The 27,323-nt window shown below is 41.2% G+C and overlaps 4 protein-coding genes across 13 annotated transcripts; 2 read left to right on the top strand and 2 right to left on the bottom strand.

Moving 5' to 3' along the window:
• Window positions 1-87: 87 nt before the first annotated feature.
• pop7 (POP7 homolog, ribonuclease P/MRP subunit) lies at window positions 88-3,433 on the top strand. Its single transcript, XM_071477902.1, has 2 exons — window positions 88-230; window positions 2,271-3,433. The coding sequence occupies exon 2, from the start codon at window positions 2,334-2,336 to the stop codon at window positions 2,787-2,789; it is 456 nt and encodes a 151-aa protein (XP_071334003.1). The 5' UTR covers window positions 88-230; window positions 2,271-2,333; the 3' UTR covers window positions 2,790-3,433.
• A 237-nt stretch (window positions 3,434-3,670) lies between these two features.
• On the bottom strand, window positions 3,671-11,867 carry epoa (erythropoietin a). Of its 2 annotated transcripts, none has more exons than XM_071477900.1 (5): window positions 11,740-11,867; window positions 7,033-7,163; window positions 6,821-6,907; window positions 6,386-6,550; window positions 3,671-5,246 (listed from the first exon to the last, which is right to left on the bottom strand). In XM_071477900.1, exons 1-5 carry the CDS (start codon window positions 11,816-11,818, stop codon window positions 5,094-5,096), a joined length of 615 nt encoding a protein of 204 aa, XP_071334001.1. In that variant the 5' UTR covers window positions 11,819-11,867; the 3' UTR covers window positions 3,671-5,093. The 2 variants fall into 2 exon arrangements, with proteins under 2 accessions (XP_071334001.1, XP_071334002.1); XM_071477901.1 differs by lacking the exon at window positions 11,740-11,867 and adding an exon at window positions 11,288-11,430.
• On the top strand, window positions 6,487-27,220 carry ufsp1 (UFM1-specific peptidase 1). Of its 8 annotated transcripts, none has more exons than XM_071477893.1 (8): window positions 6,488-6,624; window positions 6,837-6,923; window positions 7,038-7,228; window positions 7,401-7,459; window positions 7,877-8,037; window positions 17,431-19,771; window positions 23,490-23,648; window positions 25,573-27,220. In XM_071477893.1, the coding sequence occupies exon 8, from the start codon at window positions 25,817-25,819 to the stop codon at window positions 26,588-26,590; it is 774 nt and encodes a 257-aa protein (XP_071333994.1). In that variant the 5' UTR covers window positions 6,488-6,624; window positions 6,837-6,923; window positions 7,038-7,228; window positions 7,401-7,459; window positions 7,877-8,037; window positions 17,431-19,771; window positions 23,490-23,648; window positions 25,573-25,816; the 3' UTR covers window positions 26,591-27,220. The 8 variants fall into 8 exon arrangements, with proteins under 8 accessions (XP_071333997.1, XP_071333995.1, XP_071333994.1 ...); XM_071477897.1 differs by having other exon boundaries at window positions 6,837-7,228; window positions 17,431-17,566; window positions 19,723-19,771; XM_071477892.1 differs by adding an exon at window positions 8,719-8,839 and having other exon boundaries at window positions 6,837-7,228.
• On the bottom strand, window positions 22,700-25,318 carry LOC139621397 (zona pellucida sperm-binding protein 3-like). 2 transcript variants are annotated; one of them, XM_071477887.1, is made up of 8 exons: window positions 24,950-25,318; window positions 24,403-24,530; window positions 24,167-24,270; window positions 23,872-24,049; window positions 23,479-23,596; window positions 23,305-23,396; window positions 23,030-23,139; window positions 22,700-22,876 (listed from the first exon to the last, which is right to left on the bottom strand). In XM_071477887.1, the coding sequence occupies exons 1-8, from the start codon at window positions 25,241-25,243 to the stop codon at window positions 22,788-22,790; spliced, it is 1,113 nt and encodes a 370-aa protein (XP_071333988.1). In that variant the 5' UTR covers window positions 25,244-25,318; the 3' UTR covers window positions 22,700-22,787. The 2 variants fall into 2 exon arrangements, with proteins under 2 accessions (XP_071333988.1, XP_071333989.1); XM_071477888.1 differs by lacking the exon at window positions 23,030-23,139 and having other exon boundaries at window positions 24,950-25,315.
• Window positions 27,221-27,323: the final 103 nt, after the last annotated feature.

Genomic DNA, 27,323 nt, shown 5'->3' with positions numbered 1-27,323 from the left:
AACATTTGATGAGCCATTTTGTCTATACTTCATAAAGAACTTCAACCCTCGAACCAATGTAAAGCTCTGGCACACGTCCGCAGACACCACTCAGTGATATTACTTCCGGGGCACGCTGGAAATAAACAGCTCGTTTGGTTACAGTGAGCGTCGCTGTCACAGACAAGCATGTTACCCAGATATTAGCGATGAAATAAGGCAGCTTTGAAACTTGAATCCACGCTCTGTCGGTAAGTGAGCTCATTATATACATGAACTAGTGAAAGTTTAGACGCTTCATTGTAAAAACACACGGTAACTAGCTTAGCTGAGCCACTGCTGGGCTAGTAGCGCTAGCTAAGGTTTGACTAGCCATACCTGTGCCCAGCACGGTACTCTGAGGTTCAGTAACATAGCATATCTACACTCACCGGTCACTTTATTAGGTACTAGTCCTGGGTTGGACCCCTTTTGCCTTAATTATTCGTGGCAGAGATTCAACAAGGGGCTGGAAACATTTTGGTCCATATTAATGTGATGGCATTACGTAGTTGCTGCAGATTTGTTGGCTGCACATCCGTGATGTGAATCTCCTGTTCCACCACATCCCAAAGGTCCAACAGAGTTGGACTGAGATCTGGAGACTGTGGAGGCCATTTGAGTACAGTGAACTCATTGTCATGTTCAAGAAACCAGTTTGAGGTGATCTGAGCTTTGTGACATGGTGCGTTATCCTGCTGGAAGCAGCATCAGTAGATGGTACACTGTGGTCATAAAGGGATGGACATGGTCAGCAACAATACTCAGGTAGGCTGTGGCGTTTAAACGATGCTCAGTTGGTACTAAGGGGCCCAATGTGTGCTAACAAAATATCCCCCACACCATCACACCACCACCAGCAGCCTGAAGCGTTGATACAAGGCAGGATGGATCCATGCTTTCATGTTGTTGATGCCAAATTCTGACCCAACCATCCAAACGTCGCAGCAGAAATCAAGACTGTTCAGACCAAGCAATATTTTTCCAATCTTTTATTGTCCAATTTTAGTGAGTCAGTGTGAATTGTTGCCTCAGTTTCCTGTTCTTAGCTGACAGCAGTGGCACCCGGTGTGGTCTTCTGCCACGTTCAAAGTCACTTAAATCACCTTTCTTCCCCATTCTGATGCTCGGTTTGAATTTCAGCAGGTCGTCTTGACCATGTCTACATGTCTAAATGCATTGAGTTGCTGCCATGTGATTGGCTGATTAGATATTTGCGTTAATGAGCAATTGAACAGGTGTACCTAATAAAGTGGCCAGTACATGTATATGAGATTGAAGCACTGGTTTTGCTCCAGGCAGACACTTTATCATTCATGTCAGACACAAGACATCTGTGAGGACACCAATATACATTTGAAGATGCCGCCCGGTTTAGCACAGCAACACTGTTTCACAGAGTGAGACAAGTGAGGCTAATTTAAAGTTGTTCTCTACATCTCTGAGACACATGTCATGTCTGTTTCTAAAGCAACAGTAATTGTCACTTTTAGTCTTAAACTGACACCTATTGCTGATACCCATAAGATGATTATGAAGAGTAAAATCTTAAAAATGCAGTCTTGTACGGTAATTTATTTTGTAAATTTGCTCTTATATTTTGTAGTGTGCCTTTAGTAGGCAATAGGGCTGCAACTTATCATTTTGATTATCAATAAATGTGCTGATAGATCCATTAATTGTTGGGTCTATGAAAATAAAAAATAATGAAAAGTTGCGATCAAAATTTTCTGAAACCCAGGATGATGTCTTCAAATGTCTTGTTTTGTACAACCATCTTCCAAAACTCAAAGATAGTCAGTTTTTCATGACGTAAAACAGAAAAGAAGCAAATCATCATATCACTTAAGCTAGAACTGAGGAATAGTTAGCATTTTTACTTTTATCAAAATTGTAAAAAAAAAATTCTGCTTAATTAATCAACATACCATTTCTGTTTTACTGTAGTAGTCAAAGAAAAGGGCTCTTGCAGGGCATGTAGTATGTAGAGCTGGAACTAATAGGTGATAATAAATAAATAAGCAACTATTCTATATGATAATCAATTAACCATTTGTCATTTGTCAAGTTTCTCAGTGTTGCTTTTCTTGTCTTATGTGACCACATACGAAATATTTTGGGGTCTTGGTCTCTTGAAAAAAAAAAAAAAAAAAAGCAGATTTTGAAATTATGAAAATAATTGGTACTTGAGGTGGAAATAGAATAAGTTTGTTTACTCGAAGGTACTACATAATTTTACCACATTTCTTCAGTTTCCGCAGCTTCATCCTTTGTCCCCAGCCTCTGTCTGAACATCCACTGACACACAGAAAAACATGACTGAGCTACGCAACCCAGGGATGTCCTCAATCCCTCAGACAGCCCCAGTACATACCGACTCCACCTCCCAGGCTGTGGAGATGGACCCAGTGGAGTATACCCTTAGGAAGCGCCTCCCCCGGAAACTCCCAAAGAGACGGAATGACGTCTATGTCAACATGAAGACTGATTTCCGGGCTCAGCTGGCACGCTGTCAGAAGCTTCTGGAAGGTGGGGGTCACAGGGAGATCTGTGTCCATGGCCTGGGCCTTGCCATCAACAGGGCTATCAACATTGCACTCCAGTTGCAGGCCAGCAGCCAGGGGGCGCTGCAGCTGGCAGCCAACACCTCCACAGTGGAGCTGGTGGACGACTTGGAGCCTGAAGATCCTGATGAGGCCGGGGAGCCCATGACGCGTACACGTAACAACTCAGCCATTCATATAAAGGTTTTCTACCCTGACCCTCAGTGACCTCAGTAGAGGTGTGCCCAGTGTGTCCTATTTGTTTCCTCACAAAGTAGTAGATCAGAAAATGTTGTCTGTTGGGACTGTTTGTGTGGAGACCCATGACAGCAGCAGAGGACTGCAGAATGGAGCAGACAAGTAGTCGACTGGATATGTTGCGTTACTTCTGTCATGTGTTGTATCCTGCCTTTCAAGTTTGCATGTCTTGAAGCAACAGTGGTGTTTTCCTGGTGAAACCTCAGTGTAATTTAATACTTCAACATGGCTGTGCCAAATGTATATGTGTCTTTAACTTTAAGACCTAAGAGTGTTTGCAAGTGTTCAGTTTCATGTCCATGTTTTCAAAGATACAAAAAAGCATAAGAATTAAGAAATCCCAACTTTATGTTTCAAGCAGGTGTTGGCTGAAGATGTCCACTAGATGTCAGTAGTCAGCTACACATAGGCATGCCAGGATGTTGTCCCTCTGTGGACTAAGCTCTATAACACAATGTCACAATTTATTCCTAACTGGTTTAGAGTATGGGTTCAGCTGAGGGTCAAAACATTGAACGGCTGGTGTTTTCTTTGGTCAAATTGGATGTAGTAGACCGTTTTCAGGAAGACAATGTGTTTGATTTCTGGACAAAAATAAAATTTGCTGGAATGCATATTTCTTGGACAATCACCTCTGGATCAAGGGCAGGGAAATTTGATCAGGATGTATCGAGGCATCTTTCATTTTTGACTTTTCACAGTGGTATGGATACCCTGTTGCAATCTCGTATTCCAATAATTTCAAGGCGAAATATGTTGTATTCAGCAACTGAACTATAGAATTGCTATTGTTAACTCCACTGACCTGACCAAGACAAAGGTAATGAATGAAATGCACAGACTTCCCCTTGTTGTGTTTCCATCTATCCTTTCTTTATCCAAGAATAATATTTTGTATTTAAATAGCAAATTATACAGTGATGGGACAAAACAACACAAAAACAACAGGAAAGAAAACATGTACAAACATCCTTAAAAACATCTTGCACTTACACAACAAGATATAAAAATACGGAAAAAAAACAAGGAAGAACATTTAACTAATCTGAAATAGTTGAGCTTCCATTTTATAGAAAGCCTTAAGTTCCCAGGACTGACTGATTGCCTGTCTGCCGTTTGATGACGAACAATAGGGAGGAGGAGACAGTGTTAGCGTCAGATTCTGGAAAACTATTTGCAATTACAGCCTCGCAGGATGTTAATTGTAAAAGCCAAACAGCATTTTTCCAGACAGTCTCGCTATCAATGTGTACAGACTGGTTGAGTGTTGGTTAGGCAGCAACAAAAACACAGATAATGACAAAACAGCTTCACAGTTCTCATGTAACCCTCCTTCTCACTGAGTTCTTGCTCCCTCGTTCACTGTAACTGAACCTCAGCTTCAACTTTTTAGTCTTTTGTTCTGTTATATGGATGGAACATGCAGTGTGAAACTGTAACAGCTAGTCAGGTATATACAAACTTTATTTTAAAAAAAAAAAAAAAAAAAGGAAGTCAGCAGCGTGCCATTGCAAATGATGTTAACAAACACCTTTGCAAATGTGTTCAGTGAGAACATGGCAAGAAAAGCCCATCTAAAATATTAAAGATCTGACACTAAAAAAAAACAAAGACTTGAGCTTTAAAGTAGAAAATCTGTATAAATAGCAATTACACAACTTTTAAAAATATATAAGAATAAAAAAAAAATCCAATGAGACTAATGTTTCTGAGGCTTAGTTGAAAAATCTTAAAGGCTTGTGGGGTGAGGCCTGTTTCATTTTTGACTTGGCACAGTGGTGTTTGAAATGAATACCCTTTTGCAACCTCACATTCCTCTAACTTCCAGGTAAAATCAATATTTTCTGGGTGTTTCACTCTAAAGAGATGAGTTTTAGGGGTCAAACTCACTGGAAACAAACACGTGCACGCTACATGAAGATTTAAACTTGCAGTCACACAAACACACAAACAAAAGTACATCCACACACAAAGTGCAAGAGAGTGCCAGTAGAACAGCTATTGGAGCAGTGCTTCCCAAGGGCCTCATTTTGGTCAGTGTGTGCTTCACTGTGTCCAAGTGTCATGTCTACACTCCAAGGTGCAATCGTCTGTCCATCCACAGCCTAGCTCGGACTGTCCTTTCCTTTCAGCCTCCTCCGCTTATGTGAGGATGGCTGTGTCTTTCTTTTCACACCGCTTCCACCAGTCAGGGTGTAGGTCAACAGTGTCGAGTCCCTCTTCTTGCCTCTGGAAACACAAATTAGCTTTGCCTGGAGTAGGAAGATCAGCCGATCAGCTGACATCTTGGTGACAAGCCTGTGCGTCCGAAAGGAGGAGGCGCACTTTGCCTCGCAAGAAATTGACATAGACTTGAAGCAAATCTGCTGCTGTGGACACCGTCCATGTTCCCTCAAGTTCAGCTGCACTTGCTGGTGGGGTATATTCCTGAAAGACAATATAAAGGAACATGTTGCTCTTGTATTAACGTGGAGAATTTATGTATTTTTGATGAAAGCTCAAAACCTTTGACATGACATGCTACATTTTCCCCTGTAGGAGTACGCAAAGCCACAAACATTTGCATTAGGTTTAGACGTTTCTTTTGGCTTATGAAAATTAAACCTCAGACCTCCACACAACCCCACAATAGCAATCTTATCTTGAAAAGCACTAAAAATACTCTTTCATGGATCATCTGGGTATTAACAAGACCAATATGTAATCTTTCCGAACACGTTGTGTCTTTCTATTCAAAATTTGTCTTGGTTTTCATGGGTGTCACAACCATGTGAACTGTTGACAGTTTAAAACCATGAACCATCTATTTCAGAGAACCCTAAACCTGGACACAGACTGCTCATTCATATTTAGTTTGTCCGTTCACAAGGCCTCGGCTGTGATGTCATAACTTCAGCGATCTAAGAAGCTTGTACAGCAGCTTCAGTGCCCACAGCCCTGTCACGAAAGGCTTACGGTTACACTTAGAGAATGTCCCATGACACCCCTCAGTTCTCTGTTACCAGAGAAAACACCATTATTTCGTTACAGGAAACACTGTGGCACATGCGAGGCACATCCACTGTGGGTGATCACAAAGAATCAAACGGCAAACCTTTCAAATATATGAACCTTTGTTGGGAACTTAAAGGTTCCTGGTGAACAGCACTGCTTTTATTCTTAAGCAAATACATTTCTGCAGCACTTCCTGTACGGAAATCCAATCTTTTTTATCGCTTAAAAGCTAGTAAATATCACCTAATTTAAGCTGAGGCAGATGAACCACTTAAAGAGGAGGCTGACAGTGCCTGAAAAAGATAAGCAATGGAAGAGCGGGGTGTGTTTTCCTAGGGGAACATCTTCGATAAGTGCGCTAGCCTGACTGAGAGGAGTATCTAAACCAAATAACTGGAAAGGATTTAAAAAGGTTTAAGCTGTCCCTCTTTGGCAGTACGCCATTTTAGATATATATTTTAAAAATACAATTAGGAGCTTTTTATACCATCAAAGTGACAAAAGGCTTCAAGTAAGCACAGCTGCTGACCCGTGGTTTCTGAATGTGTACCTCTGAACCTGCTGTAGCTCACCTGGATGTTGAGGCTACGCAGCACAGCGTTGAGGCTGAGCAGGTTTCTAATGGAGTTATCTATGTGACTGTGCAGTGCTGCGTTGGTGGCCGAGGACCGTAGCAAGCTGAGGGCCTGTTGTAAAAGCCATAAGCCAGACTGCACCTCCTGGGCTTGCTCCAGTGCCTGACCAAAAGAACAAAGAGAGGGCAAGAGTTGAAGATTCTCATTTTGGGGGTGATAAGGAACAAAGGACGCAGGTAATCAGCTCACTCATTACAAATTAACTAAAGTTACACGTCCCCCAAGAAGACTCAGCACAGAAAAGTGGGATTCAATCAAACGTTTGTGGTTAAAAGATGACACATTAAAGACAGGACTTGAATGACACTTTAGAGCTAAACTAGAGCTGTTGTCAACTGCTTTAACAATCAGCTGTTTTCAGTGGTTACTTACATTTTTCTTCTCCCAGACATCAAAGTCGACTCTGGTTTGGGGAACAGTGACAGAGTCTGACAGGCTACATCCGTCTCTACATGACTTCTAAGAAAACAAGAGAGTAATAACATCGATAAATGTTCAGTGCGGGTGATTCCAGGGCTGCAGCATCTCTCCAGCAGCCTTCATCTCCTCTTATTTCACAGTGAATGCCTACATTTTCCTCTCACCATAGCGGCTTCTGCGTCCTGTGCTTCCTTGATGAAATGGTTCAGGACCCTCAGGTCACAGATTGGCCTCAGTGGGGACGGTAGGCCTGGCCGGGTCCACTCCAACACTATCAACAGGAAGGCAAGCAGTCCTGCCGTCACAGATACACAGACACAGTCACTCAAAGGCCACTGAGCAGCTCATTTTCACTAAGACGTAAGCATCAGACAAAATTTGAGACCCCTCTGACCTGTATGTATTTATGTGGACCAAATTGAAGTCATTGTAGAAGACTGACGCTGTCTAATAAAAGGTAACTAGACAGTGTCTTTCATACACAAATGTGAGATTTTGTCATAACTTAACCTGTTGTCTGATTTGTCCATAGAAAGCTGCTTCAGTCAAATGGATTTTATTGGACAGGACCCCAAAGCAGAGCAGAGGAAGGTAAGATCTAAGGAAAGGTTTTACTGTGCAGGCATTTTCCCTTTATCAGAACACTGCTTTCAGATCCATACAGTTACAATGATACACAGACCAGCTACGCTACATTTGAAATATGTGACATTACAGTATTTGCCTTGGTAAAAGTCATCCCAGATCTCACATGTGAGCCAGTCTGACAGGTGACAGATGATTTGAAGATGTATTCCTGCAGAGCTAAACCTGATCATGACCCGCTCACCCTCAGAAATGAATATTATTCAGTGAAATTCCACCACTTTCTAAAAACTATGAATCACATTCAGTATCCAGTAACCTGAAAAAACACTACTATGTATCCATTTTCACGGGATAAAATATTTGAGTGGGAACAACACAAAGCAATTCACTTATCATTTGCTCTCTTTTGTCACATTTTAGATGTATGACAACCTCAAGACCTTCGGAACAACAGTTGCTTTTGTAATGCATCTGACCTGCATGAACCACCCTCAACTCCTGACCTCTGCCATTACATACGAGAGAACACTTCTGGTGACTCCTCATGCGTCTTGTGTGCAGTCTTGCCAAGAGCTTCAGGGGTAATGACATATGATTTCTTTTTTTATTCATTTTTCTGAAAATACTAAATTCCCACAACTGCTGCCCTGTACTATCATCAGAGCCAGAGTTTATCTGATAACATCAAGTAAGGAGGAGATTTTTGATCTTCTTAACAGAGCTACATTCTCTGTTCACCCACTGGGAGGTCAGAGGTCAGAACAATACTTATCTTATCTGGGTAATTTCACTTCTCAAGGATCAGTCATTCTTGGACATAGCAGTGGATTTGACATTAGAAAATTCTGTATGTAGATGTCACCAACTCGCTGATATATCCACACACTGTATTACCAGCTGATGATGATTTTTAGGCCTGTATCATGTGAAATTATCACAATGGCATGATTCAGCATGAGTAAGCAATATCGCATTCATTTTGTTTCACTCTGACACACGACGCCAAAGAAACCATGAGTTATTCCGGATTCTGAATAGAAACCTGCAAATACCATGACAATGCAGAAATATCTGTGTCCATGTTTAACCCTAATTTACAATAGGGTGGTTCTATAAGTGGACCATTAGTCAGCCTCATTCAGAAAACTAGACATGACTTGCAACCTTTTCTCAGGCAGCATGAAAGAAACTTCTAACTTCCAGGCACAGTTAAGTCTGAACTCTAAGGATATACTCGGCAATGAGATGTTTTGCTGTTGCAGGTCATGTGGGCATCAAACCTCGTTCCTCTGTGCCACATGCTGAATGCATCCTTTCACAGCAGCCTGGATGTGTGACGCAAACGGATGACAGAAAATACAGATGATCTTCCGAGGCAGACAGGTCAGATACAGGCTAGATTAAGTTTCCAGACTCCTAGATAACTAGCACAAATTGAGCCGACCCGCAAAAAAGTTTAGGTTCATTTTGCGGTTTTGGAGGGACAAGAAGAAATAATGTCAAGAATTATAATACCATTTTTTTTCTGCAAAACTGTCAGTGACACTCAGGATCCGTCTGTGTAAATAAAACTCCACATCTGACTCATACCTCCCCCATGTTTCGCACAAACTTTCTGTAAATTCTGTATGTACATAGCAGAAATGGTGCACAGTGATCCGCACTTTCTAAAGCAACTGATTGCTCCATGCCCATTACCAACACTATCACAACCTCCTCGCTGCTCTGAGCAAGCACTTGCACAATCACTGCAGATTCATATTGCACTAAATATCCACACACACACACGCACCAATACATGCACATAACTGGTATCATCAGGTTAACGTTCACTAGCACTTATGGACAGGCATTTTCAAAAGTCATTCATAGTCTGATTGAAAATTACCGTTTACTCATAATGAATCAACCAACATAAGACGTAAGCACAGCAGGAAGTGAATACTGAATGGGATGAATTACACAGCATTTCACACAGAGAATCCTTCTGCACTGGGCTTGTTGCTAAGTTAGACCCAGGTAAATTTAGTGGTAAGTTTTTGTACATTTGTCCAATAAAAAGTAAATTACATACTTTAAATCTTTGGACATATGGTCCTTTACAGACCTCCTCTGATACTTTACAGTTTACACAAGCCTTGGAGGTCTACATTGTCGTTCAAGAGCCAAACATCAGATCAACATTGTGGTCCCAAGTACACTTACGAACCATGCACACTTAAATAATCTTTAACATATACCAATGTATATAGAAGTTTCAAAGGCAAAGTGTCTGCACAGACAGACAAATGGCCTCTTTTCCATACACTTTGCACTTTGATATTTGTCATTTTCGAAAACAGTCACTTTGTTAAATAAGTGTGTGTGACTCAGCTTGAGGATTATCGGTGACCTTTTCACCTCCTCCATTGCCTACGTGAGAATGCATCAACCTAAACTGCGCATGCAAGCACACACACACTCATATGTGTGCGCACGCACGCACACACACACACACACACCCTCTCTCTCTGCATTCTCACCACGGTGGTGGAATTTGCACACCAGGACTGTGGCCAAACTAAAAGTTAACAGCTTTATCTGCTAACATCAGCTGCCAAAATCATGTTGCTATTTTGAATTGGAAGCAGTAGTTCACAAGTGGCAGTGCTTTGGGTAATGGCAAGCTTCAATCCAGGTATGTGACAGATGCTTTGGAAAGGTGAGCAGATTCTCACGTGAGAGGATGCCTTTGACATGTGCTATTTTAACTAACTCATGTCAAACATGTGCTCAGAAAGAGCTCAGCAATTTAAACCAACTTGTGTGGCACTGATGTTTAAATGGCACATAGGGCTGATAAGGAGATACTATTTAAAGTCTATCTCAGTGAGGTGACATGCCTCGACCTCCTCTCTATTTTGAACGGGTCTTCCCCATGACAAAGTGCAGAGTTGTAAATAGGTAGCTATCAGGTGACAAAGGTGTGACATGATTTCCTGTTCAGCTCTGCTGGAATTCCGTATAGCTGTCAGCCTTCAATAACCTTTTGCTCTTTTCTGCTGACATAAGTATGTGACGACTGTGCCAAAAACTGCAGATTCAGCTTTTGCATTCAGTACTCTCCACTCTGCTGCGTCATGCAAGGGAAGAATGACTGGAGATATTTTTTCTCAGTGAACAAGGCAAAAAAAAAAAAAAAAGGTGGTCATCAATTCTCAGAAACTCCTCAGGAGACCATTTTATCTTCAGTGGCTTACAGTAACAGGAAATGATACATCTGCAGCGTGTGTGGGAATAAACCCTGCAACCCCAACAGATTTAGTGCCTTGCTCTACTCAGTAAGGTTCAGGACCAACATGATGCCGTGCATCAACTTAATCAGCAGCTTTTAAATATTAATACCAATATTAAGTTTGTTTAATGTCCTTATTTAGGAGTGAATTTTTCATAACTTAAATTATCAATGGCCACGGAGAAGCCTAATGTATAGCAGTCTTCTAGGAGGTGGCATTATACAATCTATTTCCATGAACTCTACAATGTAAATACAATTCCATACCATGCAAAAATAGGTCTTAGTACCAGTAGGATGTAGTGTCAGAAATGAGGACATGTGGGAAAACCGGCACAGGCCTTAATATTCAAAGAAACTCAGACCTCCAGCGACGCTTTCAATAATCCCAAGAGTGAGTATTCACCCATACACATATGTGACTACTGAATAGCTGCAGGCTACATGAATATATCCACAAACGTGTTCTAAAGCACTGAGCATACAGACTGATGCAGCGCACAGGTAATGCGCAGAAAGTAGCGCAGCAGACTGGATCGTATTAAAAGCGCTCTTACCTCTACCCGTTTTCTGCAACATTCGCAAACAGGTGCCGCATCTTTTAAAAACATTGTGAAAGAATTAAAGATTTGCACAAGCTTCACGGCTCAAGTCAAAGGCACCAGTCAAATCCAGTAAGTCCAGCATGCGACCAAGAGCGCGGGACCCAGCGCTAGTCCGAGCAGCATGCAGGTCCGTGTCTAAAAGCTCTGTGCTGCTGGTGAGAGCAGTCACCGACCAGGCTTTGCATCACCGCTGTGCTTTCGCAAAACCTTTTATTTACCTCCCCTAAGGATATAGCGATAACGTGATATCCCGCAAGGACGAGGACGCGCCTTTTACGCACCGCGGCGAGCGATTAAACATCAACCCATGCATGAAGTCGCCCTTTGCGTAAAGCGTAAAAATAGACTAACGACTAAAGGCAGTGTACAGAGAAAAAAATCATGAAGGCATGTCCATAACTCACTGGGAAACTCCATATCGGTGTCCGCATAGCCCTTCACAGGGTCCTCGCGGTTTGGCCCATAGGTCCGTCTATTGCCCATTAATTGGAAACGAAGCTCTTTTGTGGATCTCTTGCACTTATCCGGTAGGTGTTTCTAAAAACTGATCCTGTTTGATTTTTTTATTGATGACTTTGAAAATAAAGTTGCATTGTTTCTATGATGACAATCTCAACTACCTCCTCCCTTAAGGCAAAATTGTTTTCTTTCATTGTTATCCCAACAACAGCCTATCCCTGTTTATAAAACATTTGTCCTAAAAAGTAAATAATGTCTCAAAAAAGCCGTGCAGAGAGACTTCCCATCCATTGTTCGGTTTGATTTTCAGAGACGGTCGTCAGAGTAGGTCGAGTACATTTAAATATACTTAAAAACTGATAGTGTAAATATTGATAACAATGAGTGATTTAGTCCTGATTTTCAAAATGATAACGTTTTCAAAAGAAGACCATCACTGTCATCTGCCATGGCGCATTCAGTGACCTCAGAGGTCTAACGATGTGACACACAATCAAGGTTTGACTTAAATCGACCTTATTCTTAAACTTTTCAACAATCTGAGACATGACAATGAGATTTACAGAACCTGTGCAGATCCATTATGATGTGTTCCTTGTTGTATTGTGTGCACACTGTTACTGCTGAGATGCGGTCCACTCAGTGGACAATACAGCATATGAGGCACAGGTATAACTTGAACACCCCCTCCCACCTTTCCCACTGTGAAACACATCCTCAGATGTTTACAGCTTGTCATCATCCAAAACTTCCATGAGTGTCTGCACCCTGGCACTTGTGCCATGGTTGCTGAAAGTCAGGGAGAGATAGATTACTTTATTACACAGCAGATAGCCTAGTATAGTATGTTGTGATGAAAGAAAATCATGTTAAACTACAAAAATAAGGATAAGGGAATGGGGAATGTGGGGGATGGTGTACAGCTCCATGGGAAAAGGGATAACAACAATAAGCGACTGTTATCATGTCATTTTTTGTGCAGTCTTGGGGGGGGGGGGGCGTCTTGTATGTGGTATGTTCTGATCATTTACTTTGTATTAATTTCAAATGAAATTGTTTCCACAATATCATCCACATCAGTGGAGAACATGACATTAGACTGAACTGTTCTGCAAAGCCTTGTGCACTTCCATTCAGTTTATATAGATTTTTTCTTGCCTTCTGTTCTTTTCATTTTATATTTGTTATCAATTGTGTTGTGAACTGTAAAAGAGGACCAGGCTAAACTTGAATGTACACTCACCGGCCACTTTATTAGGTACATCTGTTCAACTGCTCGTTAACACAAATATCTCATCAGCCAATCACATGGCAGCAACTCAATGCATTTAGACATGTAGACATGGTCAAGATGACCTGCTGAAGCTCAAACCGAGCATCAGAATGGGGAAGAAAGGTGATTTAAGTGACTTTGAACGTGGCATGGTTGTTGGTGCCAGACGGGCTGGTCTGAGTATTTCAGAAACTGCTGATCTACTGGGATTTTCCCATACAACCATCTCTAGGGTTTACAGAGAATGGTCTGAAAAAGAGAAAATATCCAGTGAGCAGCAGTTCTCTGGGACAAAATGCCTTGTTGATGCCAGAGGTCAGAGGAGAATGGCCAGACTGCTTCGAGCTGATAGGAAGGCAACAGTAACTCAAATAACCACTCGTTACAACTAAGGTCTGCAGAAGAGCATCTCTGAATGCACAACACGTCGAGCCTTGAAGCAGATGGGCTACAGCAGCAGAAGACCACACCGGGTGCCACTGCTGTCAGCTAAGAACAGGAAACTGAGGCAACAATTCACACTGACTCACCAAAATTGGACAATAGAAGATTGGAAAAATATTGCTTGGTCTGAACAGTCTCAATTTCTGCTGCGACGTTCGGATGGTTGGGTCAGAATTTGGCATCAACATGAACATGAAAGCATGGATCCATCCTGCCTTGTATCAACGCATCAGGCTGCTGGTGGTGGTGTGATGGTGTGGGGGATATTTTCTTGGCCCCTTAGTACCAACTGAGCATCGTTTAAACGCCACAGCCTACCTGAGTATTGTTGCTGACCATGTCCATCCCTTTATGACCACATTGTACCATCTACTGACGCTGCTTCCAGCAGAATAAACTGGTTTCTTGAACATGACAATGAGTTCACTGTACTCAAATGACCTCCAAGGTCACCAGATCTCAATCCAGTAGAGTACCTTTGGGATGTGGTGGAATGGGAGATCACATCATGGATGTGCAGCCGACAAATCTGCAGCAACTGTGTGATGCTGTCATGTCAATATGGACCAAAATCTCTGAGGAATGTTTCCAGCCCCTTGTTGAATTTCTGCCATGAAGGATTAAGTAGTTGATTAAGCAGTTTTGAAGGCAAAAGGGGTCCAACCCGGTACTAGCAAGGTGTACCTAATAAAGTGGCTGAGTGTAAACACAAGTTATCTGGGTCGTGATATGATTACTTCACATAAAGACGGGGGACAAATTAAAGGAAAAACCTGAGTAAAGGATTGGAAAAACATATATGAATGCATGCTTTGCTTTACACTGTGTGTGAAAAGTTAAGTATTTGTTTGCGGCAGAACAAGTACTTGAAGGATTTAAAGACTACTTTAGACACTTTCAACATTGCTTCACACCAAAGAACACCTGAATACACCTGGACCATTGCTGAAGACCGAGTACAGATTTTCAAATTCTGAGTTTTGCAAAGTCAAACTTCCATCATTCAACCTTTGGGAAGAAGCTTGGTACTTGCAGCGTTGGTTACACTGAAAAAGCAATTTTGCTGTCACTCCACAAAGCCATAACAGTTTCTTTGTAAAACACATGAAAACACTAGCACAAGAGTCGTGTGACTAATGAAGTTGACCTTGAGAGCTGTGACTAGAAAGTAAGAAAATGCCTGCTCTGTTAACTGAGTTATGCTCTCTCTGTAAACTCTCTTGTAACTAAGTCATTCGAGTCAACGAACCAGAACTGCATGACAGAAAAGAAGAGAGTAGAACAGCAAGAAATATGATAGAACAGGAGTTACAGTGGTTAGACTGATGCTGATAAACAACAGAAAACAGTGGGACAGATTCGTATACAAGAACACATTACCTCTTGTGCTCAGGACATCTCAGAATAAGCTGCAGTAGAAACTGAAGAGAAAATTGGGTGAAAACACAAATGGGCTGCTGAATATGCAATAAAGTAGTCAAGGTGATTAAAACAAAATTAAGCCCAGATAAAGTCAGATGTCCTCTGACAACCTCTCCAGTTGACATAGGCTCTGAGAAAGCTTCTACTGTGATGAGGTGACAGAGAAGCTCACCGACGTCTCTCACAGTAAAAAGACAACTTTCCACAAGGTATTAGTGCTCTCAATATACACATTCAACTTCTCAGGTTAAGATGATCTTAAACATCAGACTTAGATCCCAAATAAACTGGATATATAAATACAATTAATTTCAACAAATTCAAAAAGTCCCCACCCTCTCCTGTGGAATACAGTTTCAGTAAACTAGCTATGAGTAAATGACACTGATGCCAACCCAGGTACATGAAGGAACAATGACTTATCTCTGCCATCATCGAAACAAACTATACAGGAGAATACAAGCTATCTCAATGAATCTGTCCATGTACAGCGCAAGTTATTTAATCTTAATACAGCTTTCATGTGATACATCTAAACAAATAGGCTCAGGATAGACTTCAGAGCCGGCGTGGCATTACAGTGAACAGTGTTGCATTTTATTGGACATTTTATTAGCATTTGGTGTGCCACCAAAGATTCTTTATTTTAAACTGTCATTGGTGCTGTTACCAAAGATTCTAGAGAGCTGTATTCTAGGTGTTTAAATCCAATGCCTGAATCGTTGTTGGTGAAGATCAAATGAGTTGGAAAATAAAAATATAACTTACCCAGAGCTCGTCTACAGATAAATGAATTATCAGACATCTTCATAATTACACGTCAGACATGCTAACGTTAGCCTCTAGTTCAGACAGACTGACGGTTACGTGTTGTCAAGAGGAAACAGTTCTGAAATACAAAATAATAGAATTTTAATCATGTGATAAAACATGCGATTAATCACAATTAACTATTGAAATTCAGCAATTAATTGATTAAGAAAAAATTCATCATTTGACAGCCCTAGTAAATTATAAATATCCTAATTATAAATACCCAATTAGGAATACTCATCAGTTCGGTGCATGTGCATTTATAGATATCATTAAGCAATTTTATTCTCTGCACAGGCGTAATCCCACGCACTGTCCCATGTCCTCATTCTGAACTTTGACCCAGAGTAAAATTGAAATTTCCTGGAAGTCCCCGCTGTGTGTCACAGAGGAAGGGGGTGTCTTCCACTGGCTACAAGAGGCTTTTCCACCAGACAGGAAGTGGAAGTATGTTTGCATATGCATTATCAGGGGCCAACATGCAATGTCAAGTGATACACATAGCTCCTCTCACACAAATACTTGGAAATGCTGATAAAAGATACCAAGCTTGCACGTTAGCATTCTTACTATTTCATAAGCCTGTGTAAGGTGCATGTACACATGTTAATGTGTACACAAGTGCAGCACACATAAAAAAGGCTAGAATCTAAAATACAGCAAATTACTGAAAATATCTGAATTGCAAAAACAAATGATGAACAGTTTTATATCTGACTGTCAAGAGCAACAATAAAGGATTGATCTGTGTAACTACTTACCTTAACACATTACCTTGTAACCAAGAGCCAAAAGGAAATAGCATATATATATGTATATACATATACATATATACATATTTTAAAAAAGTCTGTGTGTGTGTGTGTGTGTGTGAGTGTGAGTGTGAGTGTATATATATGTGTATATATATATATATATATATATATGTGTGTGTGTGTGTGTGTGAGTGTGAGTGTATATATATGTGTATATATATAGATATATATATAGATATATATATATCTATATATATACACTTTTTTTTTACCCTTGTTCCCATTCTCAGAAGTGGTGCAAAATGTCAAAAATGTCAATGTTAACAGTCAATGGAGGACTAATAAGGATTTAATATAAATTGATTACACTGCTTTTAGGCATTTCAACATGTCTTAATTATTCTACTCATAAGTAATGGTCATTTTCTAGACAATCTTTTCTACGTTTACTTATTTCTGTCTATACTTCTTCTGGTATGAGTCAGCTTTAATACTACATAGTAACCAGAGTACTAAGCTAAAGACAATGTTTACAGATTGTTGCACTGTTTGCTCAGAGGGCTGTTTGCTTATGTCTGAGCCAACATGAGAGAGAGAGGAGAGAGAGACAAGGTACGTGCTGCGAGCCATGCTCATGACCAGGGCAGGGGATTGGGGCGGGAGGTGAGGGATGTCTGGGGAGTGCGGGGGCAGGGGGGTCCAGTCACAGTGACTCCTTGGTTGGAATGGGACACAGTTATTCAATTTAAGATCATTTCAAAGAGGAGGGGTGATGTAAAGTTGGGGATGAAACCAAGGATGGCCATTGGTGATGCAAAGAACCTAACGAGGGAAAGGCTTTATTGTACTATATAAGAGGCAGTGAAAGTGCACAGCTGTTACGTTGGAGTGAGTGTTTTTATGTTTGTGCTTTTCGCTTTCTCATTCAGGTTTTGGGCTCAAAGCCAGCTAGGTCTACTCCTCTGGCGCGACACAAGACAGGAAGCTGACATAAAAGAATGAGGGGACCGACAGCAATGGACGCAGGAGCCAAGGCAGGAGCCAAGACAGTAGCCAGGCGACGAGGTCGGAAGTTATTGTTTCAGCTTGCAGGCATCCACAGTGACAAGATACTTATCATTCTATTGAACTTATGGTGATCCCATGGTGATGGCCACAAGTGTGGAGTGCATTCTAGGACAGGAACCTCATAACTGGAGATTCTCCCTGAGCAAATGCTTTCATGTGGTCCATGAGTAAAGTATTTAGAAAATGACAAGAGACAACTTGTGGACCACTCAGAGTACTGACAACTGTGGCTAAAATTGGATAAACAAGACTAAGGGTCTGTCCCAGGACCAACACTTGCCAATCTTGAGCAGTGAAATGTGTGTTCACGTGCCGTAGTTGGCAAGTGTTTCAGAACGAGACTGAAAGTCTGCAGCCATGTGATCAGCTCTGTCTACTTTGGCACAGCTTTGCTTTTAGCTACAAGCCATTGCCAGAATGCGAAATACAAACATGCTGATATTTAGAGGGTATAATGGTTGCTATGTTATCAAGCTAACATTTGCTAATTGGCAGTTCACACCAAGTACACCTGAGGCTGATGGGTACTTAATTAATTTTTCAGTCCTAAGCCAAAGAATTCAGCTAATTGAAATCCTTGTTGTGTGCTTGAGGAAAATTTTAGGGGTGACAAGAGTAATTAAAAATCCCCCCTGACAGGGAAGGGTCCCTACCAGCTTTCATGGACATCCATCCAATAGTGCTTGAGACATTTCACTCAAAACCACAAATGTCAGCTTTTGGGTGGCATCGGAGGAAAACTCAAGGGAATCACCAAAGCCATTCGAATACCTTGGTGTAAGGACCCTAAATGTCTGTACCAAACTTTGATCTGTTGGTGGTGCTAGATGAAAAGTAAGGGGATCACCAAATTCATTAGGATTCACCTTCATGACACCATTTATGCCTGTACCAAACTTCGTGGCAATAGTTGTGAAGACATTTCACTGAAACAATATGAATCTGTTGGTGGCACAAGAGAAAATTTAGGGGATTACCAAAATAGGTAGCTTTCATCCTTTCCAAAATTTCATGCCGATCCATTCAATAGTTGAGAGTTCAGTCATTGACCAACATTTCATCCATAGAACCATGTTCAGGAAAATGGTTAAAAACTATGAAATCAGTTCCTTGACTGGTGGTTTCCACCACTTTTTCTCAAGCCCTGGAGTACCTCTGTTTTCTGCTCAGCTGTATATTTTGTTAAAATGAGTCCCTCCTATACAGCTAAAAAACAATCACTTCTTACTTCAAAGAACTCATCCAGTTGCTGGTACTCAACATCTTTGCATTTACAAAGCACTGCTCATGAAAATGACTTATACCTGCCTTAAATACTGTAACATCTAGCCCTCTAACATCAACAACGTCACATCTTTGACCATGGTCCCCCTTTTTCACCTTTACTACACAAGACTGTCCCTTGCGTCCTTTCTCTCTAAGCAATTTTCCACCAGTCTGGTATTCTTCCTGTTGCAAAGCTGCCCTCTGTGGTATTTTTTCTGGCCTAGCTAACCTTAGCCTCACACCTTCTGTTATCCTGTTATCCAATGGGCCTCTCATCACTTGTCATATCCACGTTATGCCCACTCACCCTCCACCACCGCCACTCTTGGCTGTCCTGTCTGCTATTTGCCTGACTTGCAACCCCTGACTGTATGCCCTGTGCTGCTTGAGACTGCAGGTTTTACATTCCAACTCAACCTTTCACCTCCATTTGTATTCAGTACTATGTGGGTATAAATATATATTGAAAGAGTCTCTACTTAGATGTGCACTCTTGGATTCTGACTGTCGTAGTTTGTGTGGTTGGGTTATTTACACTTTCACATTTAAGAAAATACAACTTACTGGCAACATAAGCCTGACAGACAATAGGACAATTGTCTAACATTAAGTGATAATCTGATTACTCCAGAATGTGTGTGCTTTCGAAATTTACAGCCATAGTAAGTGGAGTAAAAACACTAGAGTATTATTCTAGGCTCAGCGTCTCCCATGTGCCTTGCTCCAATTTACCTTTCTTCATTTGCACCAAAAGAAAACAATTAATACTGTATATTCCAATGTAACCTCACTGTTTGAATTCACCCCGTTTCTTGTTTTGTGTCCAACTAAAATGCCACTTGCTTTCTTATCTAATCCACATTGTCTTTTTTCTCTTGCTGTATCAGCTCCACACAACTGCTTGGCTGCACTGCGAAAGAACATACTTGCCATTAGGTATGTTATCAACAAAATTGTTGGGACTTCTGCCCAGACCAGGGACACTGTGGTCCAGTTGCCTTTGACTTTGCACTTCTAGATGTACCATAACCTGGATGACCGAGAATCCTCATGCAGTTCAGTGCTCAAGGTGCCAACGATTGAGACAAGTCAAGTGTTGTGTGCAATGAATGGCACCCTTATGGCACCCTATTCAACCAATTGGTTTTTGTCAACCATGTCATTGAAAGGAAGAAGGAAGTGCTACATGTATGTACAGCACAGAAGTAGGGGGTGGATGGTAGGGAAACAAACCCAGGACTTTTACACCAGAGACAGGGGCTCACATCCTGAGTGCAGAATGTTATTTGATTTAGGTAACAAAAGTACTTTCATTAAGGCTAGGCAAGCTCTTGTTTTAGTTCATTGTTAATAAACCCAGGTCTCATTCTTCAGGTCACATTTGACTGTTTCAAAATTTAACCAAGAATGTGATTGTTCCCAAATCTGGAGGAAGTGCTCCAGATTTAATGTAAACATAAATCTGGAGCACTTCAGACGTAACCATAAAAATATTCATCATGTTTTATTTGCTATGAGCGAATATTGTAGTGCAAGAGAGGACAAATGAAGGGACAAATGAAATGCGTTTTCAGTGTTATGCAAATTAATTAACAAGACTGTGCTTGCTGCCGGATATGTTAATTGACATTATCCCGTCATTATGCTGATCAAAAAAAACATAATCCAGGTCACATCCTGTTGGCGGTGGAAGCGCTGAGATATCTCGCAGTCATATTCACAAGTAGGGATCATCCAACTAACTGTCAACTGGAATCACTTTTTGTGACAAATAAAATAAAAAAACTGACCTCAAGAAGACCATGGTTTCCCTTCCTATGTTGAGAGGCGCCAACAAAGGTAGACATCAAACAACAAACAAAACATTATCTGATAAGCCATGCCAAGACCAACACTTGCATCACACACTCCAGTGTAATACATCAGTCAGGACATTTGATACGAATACACAGGAAAGTATTAACCACGCTGATACAAATGATACAATGGAGATTAGAGAAGAGGTAAATGCCCCCAGTGTCTTAAATATGATTAATAAACTCTTAATAATAACCATTTCAACTGGCTACTCATAGAAGGCACGGTTGTCAAAACACTATACTACTGAATCTGGATGCCTAAAACTATAATTGATATACCTGGTTTTATTCGCAGGAAAAGCTCTGACATCCTTGTCACACTTAATACACTTAATATGCAGATATATTGACGTGTTGAGCATAATCAGAACAAGATTTACCTCTTACATCTAAGAGAAACACAGTTCACTGGGTTTACAGCAATGTTAAATCAAAGCCACAGTGTCCTAAAATCTTACAAAATGCAGGTCTTCATTTTTCAGTTTAAAAAATCAGAATCAGAATCAGAATCAGAATCAGGTTTATTGCCAAGTATGTTTTCACGTACAAGGAATTTGTTACAGTTTTGGTACAGTGTGGGATTCGGGAAAAAAACCTCAGCAACATAGGCATATATAAACAAACACATCTTACAACACAGTGACTCAAGACAATTTGCTCCAGGGGAGGGGGTAAAGGGGGGAAAAAAAACTAGAAATAACATAACTGTTCAAACCACAAATTTACAATTTTATGCACCAAAGCCTAACACCACAGAAGTTAATATTACTGCTCAGTTTCGACTATTCCGCCCACAAAATTCCTGATTTACAAGAGAAAAACATTGTTCTTTTAAGAAAATCAATTTGGATGTGAGAAAGGTCAGCTTATTCTAGGTCCAGAAAGATCCTCGTCAAAATACAATTGTTAATTACGTTAATACAATGGCTTGTTTTGAGGGATAAAGATCAAGAATAACAGTGGTCCTGATGTCATGGAATAAGACACTGCGCCATGAAATCTACCAGGTTTCCCATTTGGTCTGTCACATTTCCTCTCACGGGACTAGACAAGTGTTTCTACTGCAGACAGGGGACGCAAAGCACATAGAGTGCATGGCTGCGAAGCTGTCCCATTCTTACCCCAATGTCTGTTTATTCTAGTATGCTTGTTGCCTCCGAGATATTTTAAGTTCTATTGTAGTTCTTTGACCTCTTTGTGGAAATTCCTCACGGGTTTATTTTCATGGCTATCAATTTTAATGGCTGAATGAACGACCCATTCTTCAGTCAGGATGAAACCGCTACTTGTCTGTCTCAGATGAGACACACATTTATAAACAGGATTTCTATCAAGTCATCTCAGGCATTTAAAAGCGTTGGACTAACTAAAGAAAAACAGGTAAAACCCCCTACTGTACGTGGACAATAGTAACTTCAACAAATCATTTAAAGTTAAGTTAATGTTTATAGTATAATATCAACTGTTGATTTGAAACTTGGTCTGTGTTATGTTCAATTCTCCTGTGGTCAGGTACAACTTTTTCAAAAAAATGCATAATTTGGTTTAGGATCCTCAGTCAAAAAAGGAGCGGCAGTGGTGCACTGCGCTGGCATACACATGAAGTGTTATACTACATGTAGACATGGTTACATGCAGTTTACATAAACAAAATTAGGCATCATTTAACTTACACTGAGATGATAAGCACATCTTTCGCCAGAGAGAAAAATAGCTCTCCTCCTTAAACAAGTTTTCTCAGGTCCTTTTCTGAGTTTACATTATGGCAGTTTCATCTCCTCTGCCAACATTTTCTGTCAGCAGTGGTGTACGGAGGAGCTTTTGTGATGGTTATAGTAAAACACTGCTGTAAACGGCCTCCTGGGTTTAAAGTCATCAAAAAATAAATCCCCACATGAAGGGGCTTTAAATGCATTTTGTAGGTGGCTTTCAACTCAGCTTATTTCCCTGAAGGATTACAATCCAAACTTCAACTTTCAAAACGAATCACAAGGAAAACTACAAACAATATGTGGTGATTGCTTTATTGTTAAACTCCCCTTGTTTTGGTCTCAACCTGTACCACTTTAGTTGTACAGTTGGAAAAAGGCTCTTTAGTGATTGACTGACAGACGGCCTGTCCAATGAGAGCGTGGCAGGGTGCGAAGTGGTCCAACTGTTGTGTCAGCCTCATGCTTCTTTTCTGTCAAACATATATATACACAATTAGTTTAGTGACCATATGTAATTGCACAGGCTATGTATGCATAAAATAAGCTGCTATGGTGTTAATATCATATGCATTCAGCACAACTGGGAAAATAATAACCTCAGATATTTGCAAAGGCTGAGGAACCTGTATCTGGTTGAGTTATGTGGCCACTATTCTCCCCTCCAGTCTGTCTTAAGCAGTCAGCAGAATCACAGCATTCACACAGTGCATTGTCTCCCTCTGTGGCACGCCAGCTGAATGACAGAGACTGATATTACACCTCAGCTGTGATGCCCAAGCTCATAACATACAATTTACATCAGTGGATTTTAAGCTAAACTACATCTGAAAATTCAATAAGACCAAATCATGATGAACTGATTTAAAACTAAAGGTCAGCGGCAGTGTAGCAGCCTCACCTGAACGTGGGCCGATGGAAGAAGCAGGCTTTATAAAGGTGGCTCTGTGAGTTTTGTTTCAGAGTGGCCCTAAGGTGGCAGCTGATGAACATCTAGAGGAATAAAGCCAAATCATTAAAGTACATTTGATTCAGTATTCATTTCAGCAATATCATAAATATATTGTGCTGTTACCTGTTCCCCAGACTCCTGCTTGAAGTGGAAGGCCTGGAAACTGAAGCACAGTCTGTTACCTTGCATCCTATGGAGGAATTTAGATGAAGACCCCGGTAATACGCTGTCCACAAGACATCTGTAATATAGAGGGAACACATGCTCCACGAACTGCATCAAATTTAGACATGGTAAGTCTGACCTAGCCTCATTTCCAACCCAGTCAGAAACACTTCAACATGACTCAACTTGGCTGTGGATCGAATAGATTTAATTTTACATTTGAATTCTTGGATTGAGCACGGTGCCATATAATAATCCTTAGCTGTGCCGTGAGTGTTACGTGTTGAACTATCCACATGTTAGTATTATATTATTGAGCTACTTATTTTTAAGTCAGAAGGAAAAACTGACCCATGGTTGGTGATGAACTTGTAGCTTGGCAAGGAGAGAGGGTCAGGCTTCAGCGTAGCAACACAGTAGTCCACATATACAGTGAGAGCAGGGTGCAGCGGGGCCTCCACACTGGCCTCCAAAAACACTGCTTCCCCCTGCTGGTACACTGAAGAACTACGCAGGGACATACAGTCATCTGTGTAAGGACGGGACAATTTTTTTTCAGTTTCAATTTCATATTAATTAGAGAAAAAACAGTGCGAGAGAAATCTTCTACCGATGAAGTCTAGATTCAATAAGATGGTTGTTTTACCTGCCATGGTACGAAGGGAGAAGTGCAGAAGGCCAAAGACACTGATAGTGGATGTCATGGGCAGCCAGGTTGGGGTTAATGGCTCTGCATTCACTGTCTGCTTTCTGTGCTTACACAAAAACAAGGAACCGGTCATTTGCTCCAATAAAATAGGACACAGCATAAATTTGGATCAAGGAAAGTTTACACTAGGCACATAGATCAGAGTTCATGCAGTAATATGGCACCAGTCTTACCTCCTATAATGGCACTCAACAGGTATGACAGTAGTTTCTCCTCTAACTATTACACTGCCTGAGGAGGTAGGAACCACAGCAGGAAACAGTAACAGCTGGTTGGAATACACCAGCCACTCTCCATGAACCTGGATGATAGCAATCATACACAAATGAAAAGAATTTCCTTAGATTTACTGCATCATACTTTGGTTTTACCATCAGTTTTTTGTTGCTGTTGTTGGTTTGTTTGTTTGTTTCATGAAATGAAACAATGTCTCCCCACACACTCGACTAGATGTGCTCTATACTTTATGAGGTGGTTGTGTGATTGCATTAAGGAGGAGTTCATGAACAGAGCACTGGGTCGTAATAACAGTTAAGTCTCCAGTAATAGGCCTTTTTCATGGCGGGCGCTTTAACCTGGCAGAGCTGAGGACAGGTGTGCATATCACGGCTGTAAATGTGGCGGCTTACTGGACGCTGGCCAGTTTGTGCTTCAGTGCTACCTAAACTTTCCGTGTCTGACAGATTGTTGGGGTGTGTTATTATCTGAGGTTTTCCTTACACTGGACTCCGTGCCACAGTCTCGCAGCCCTGCAGAGATGACCATTGCACGGCCAGATGTGCGTCCCTCTGGTCGGCACCTCTCCTGCGTTGAGTTCGCTCCAAGTCGTAGATGCTCGGGTTTGAACGGAACAAGTCTCTCCTCGAAAAACTGTCGCTTTACGGTTATTTTCACTTCGACTTCTCCGCACTGTATTTCAAGGCCGAAGTTTTCCGGAGTTGTGTCAGTAGAAGAACCGTCGCGCAAAGATAGCACCGCCATGAAAAGACCGGCGAGTCCTGCGTATCCGGCCATGTTTCAAAGAAACAAGTTGACAGGTTCATTAACTGGTGGTGTTACAGCCAGGTGTGTTGTCCAGCGCTCTCATGCCCTGGACAGAGCTCAAGCTACCTTCAAACACCGCCAAAAACATTGTAAATCGGAAATACTCAGAAATACTGTGAAACTCGTGTAAGCATAACCTGCGAGATTCACGGGAGATGTGATGTACAAAGCAAAATACAGACATTTTTTTTATTAAGGAAAAGTTGGTGTCGCTCATTCCCTGCTCAATGCTGCAAATGTGTGGACCACTTTATCTCTGCAATTAAACAACTAACATTTAATTGAGATTTTTTTTCCAGCTGATGACAAAATAATCTTCCAAAGGGCTGCAATCGACGACATGTTTGCAAGAAAGAAATGGACTGAGCCAAAGGCTCTTGAAGGTATCACCGTCAGTGCGGTATCAAGGCGGAACTCTAATATTACTGCAAGTGCACTATACGGACAGTTGTTGCAGTTACACCAGGCGACTGTCGAATGAATAGCCCGTGTAACGTAGAGGCAGGAAGTTTTTGAATTTAAATGCATCTGGGTTAATGCGTGATGTGTGCCCGGGAGCGACTCTTCAGTATGGATCAAGAGGTTGTTACAGCGGGGTGTGAGGAGATTGCCTGGGGCGGTAGTGGAGCGGAAGAGGGCAGGTTTAAGAAGAACAAACCCTTATCAAAGAATGTCCACGCTGATCTTCCTAGTCCACTTACAGATCCCGTGAAATGTACTCTGATAAAAGGGGACTACCTCTACTTCCATTACGGCTGTGATGGACAAGATGACAGGGGCTGGGGATGTGGCTACCGCACCATTGAGACTATGGCTTCCTGGATTTGCTATAACTGCTCTCCATCTAAGCACCAAAACAGACCCCCGCCGAGCCTTCCGGAAATTCAGCAAGCCCTGGTTGTGATGGGGGACAAGCCGGGCTCCTTTTCAGGCTCCAGGGAGTGGGTAGGAACCTTTGAAGCCTCCCTGGTCCTTGACTATTTCTATGATGTTCCCTGTAAATTGGTGCATATTAGAGGTGGAGCAGCAGAGCTGGAGCATGTTGCAGTGGAAGAGCTCCATCAGCACTTTGAGAAGCATGGCTCACCAGTTATGATGGGAGGGGACAGGGACAACTCCTCTAAGGGCATATTAGGGGTGTGCACTGGGCACAAGGGGAGCTACTTGCTGGTCGCTGACCCTCACTACTATGGTTGTGAGCTGGAGAAGACAGAGCTGCAGAGGCGAGGCTGGGTGGCATGGAAAAGAGTATCATCTTTGGATCAGACTTCCTTTTATAATCTGTGTATGCCTCAGACTGCCAAAAAAGGGATGTGAACTGAGTGGCAGACACATTTCTGTGCCAGACTTACAAATTAATCATTTGTGTGGATGAACTTAAGCAAACTGTGGGATTTTCTCATATAGATGCTATTTGAGGTGTCCAATCAGGGCACACGACCTTTTTTTTTGTGTTGTCATCATATATTTTTTTAATAGGAGCTATAGTGCCATCCTGTGGATGACATTAATAATTACAAAGTATTTGAAGAACAAACATAAAACAACCTGATGATCAGTCTCTTCATTATTGTTCAATTAAAATGCTGTTGAATCTCAAATCTTCATTGATATTCCCTCATTGGTTCCCTCAAAACTAAATGCTTTAGTTTATATTCATTTATATTACATCATATTCTTTGTGTGAAGATGCAAATGAAGCAGAATGATTAAAAGTTGTGGATTAAAATTTAAATAGGACATGACTGTTAGAGGGACTGGTTAGAGCACTATATGCTGTAAACATTTTGAATATTAATTCAGAGAAATTTAATTCACTTGAGTCATTTAAAATGTAGAAACAACTAACTTTTGCCAAGGATTTTCCTACATTTTCACAGTGGAGGTTTATTGGACTTGAGACTAAGCATTTTGTTTTCATTTTCAACTGTGAGCCTAACAAAGCAAGCAATTTGTATACATCACCTTTGGTTTCTTGTGATGGACCAAACTATCAAGAAAATAATCTGCATACTGATTTAATAATGATAATAATCATTATATTGACATT

This window comes from Trachinotus anak, unplaced genomic scaffold (assembly GCF_046630095.1).
Source record: "Trachinotus anak isolate AG129_WGS33_773 ecotype Australia unplaced genomic scaffold, CSIRO_AGI_Tana_v1 ptg000005l, whole genome shotgun sequence".
NCBI classification, from domain to species: Eukaryota; Metazoa; Chordata; class Actinopteri; order Carangiformes; family Carangidae; genus Trachinotus; species Trachinotus anak.
Note: the sequence above shows the minus strand (reverse complement) of the source record. Positions and strands in the feature narration are given on the sequence as shown.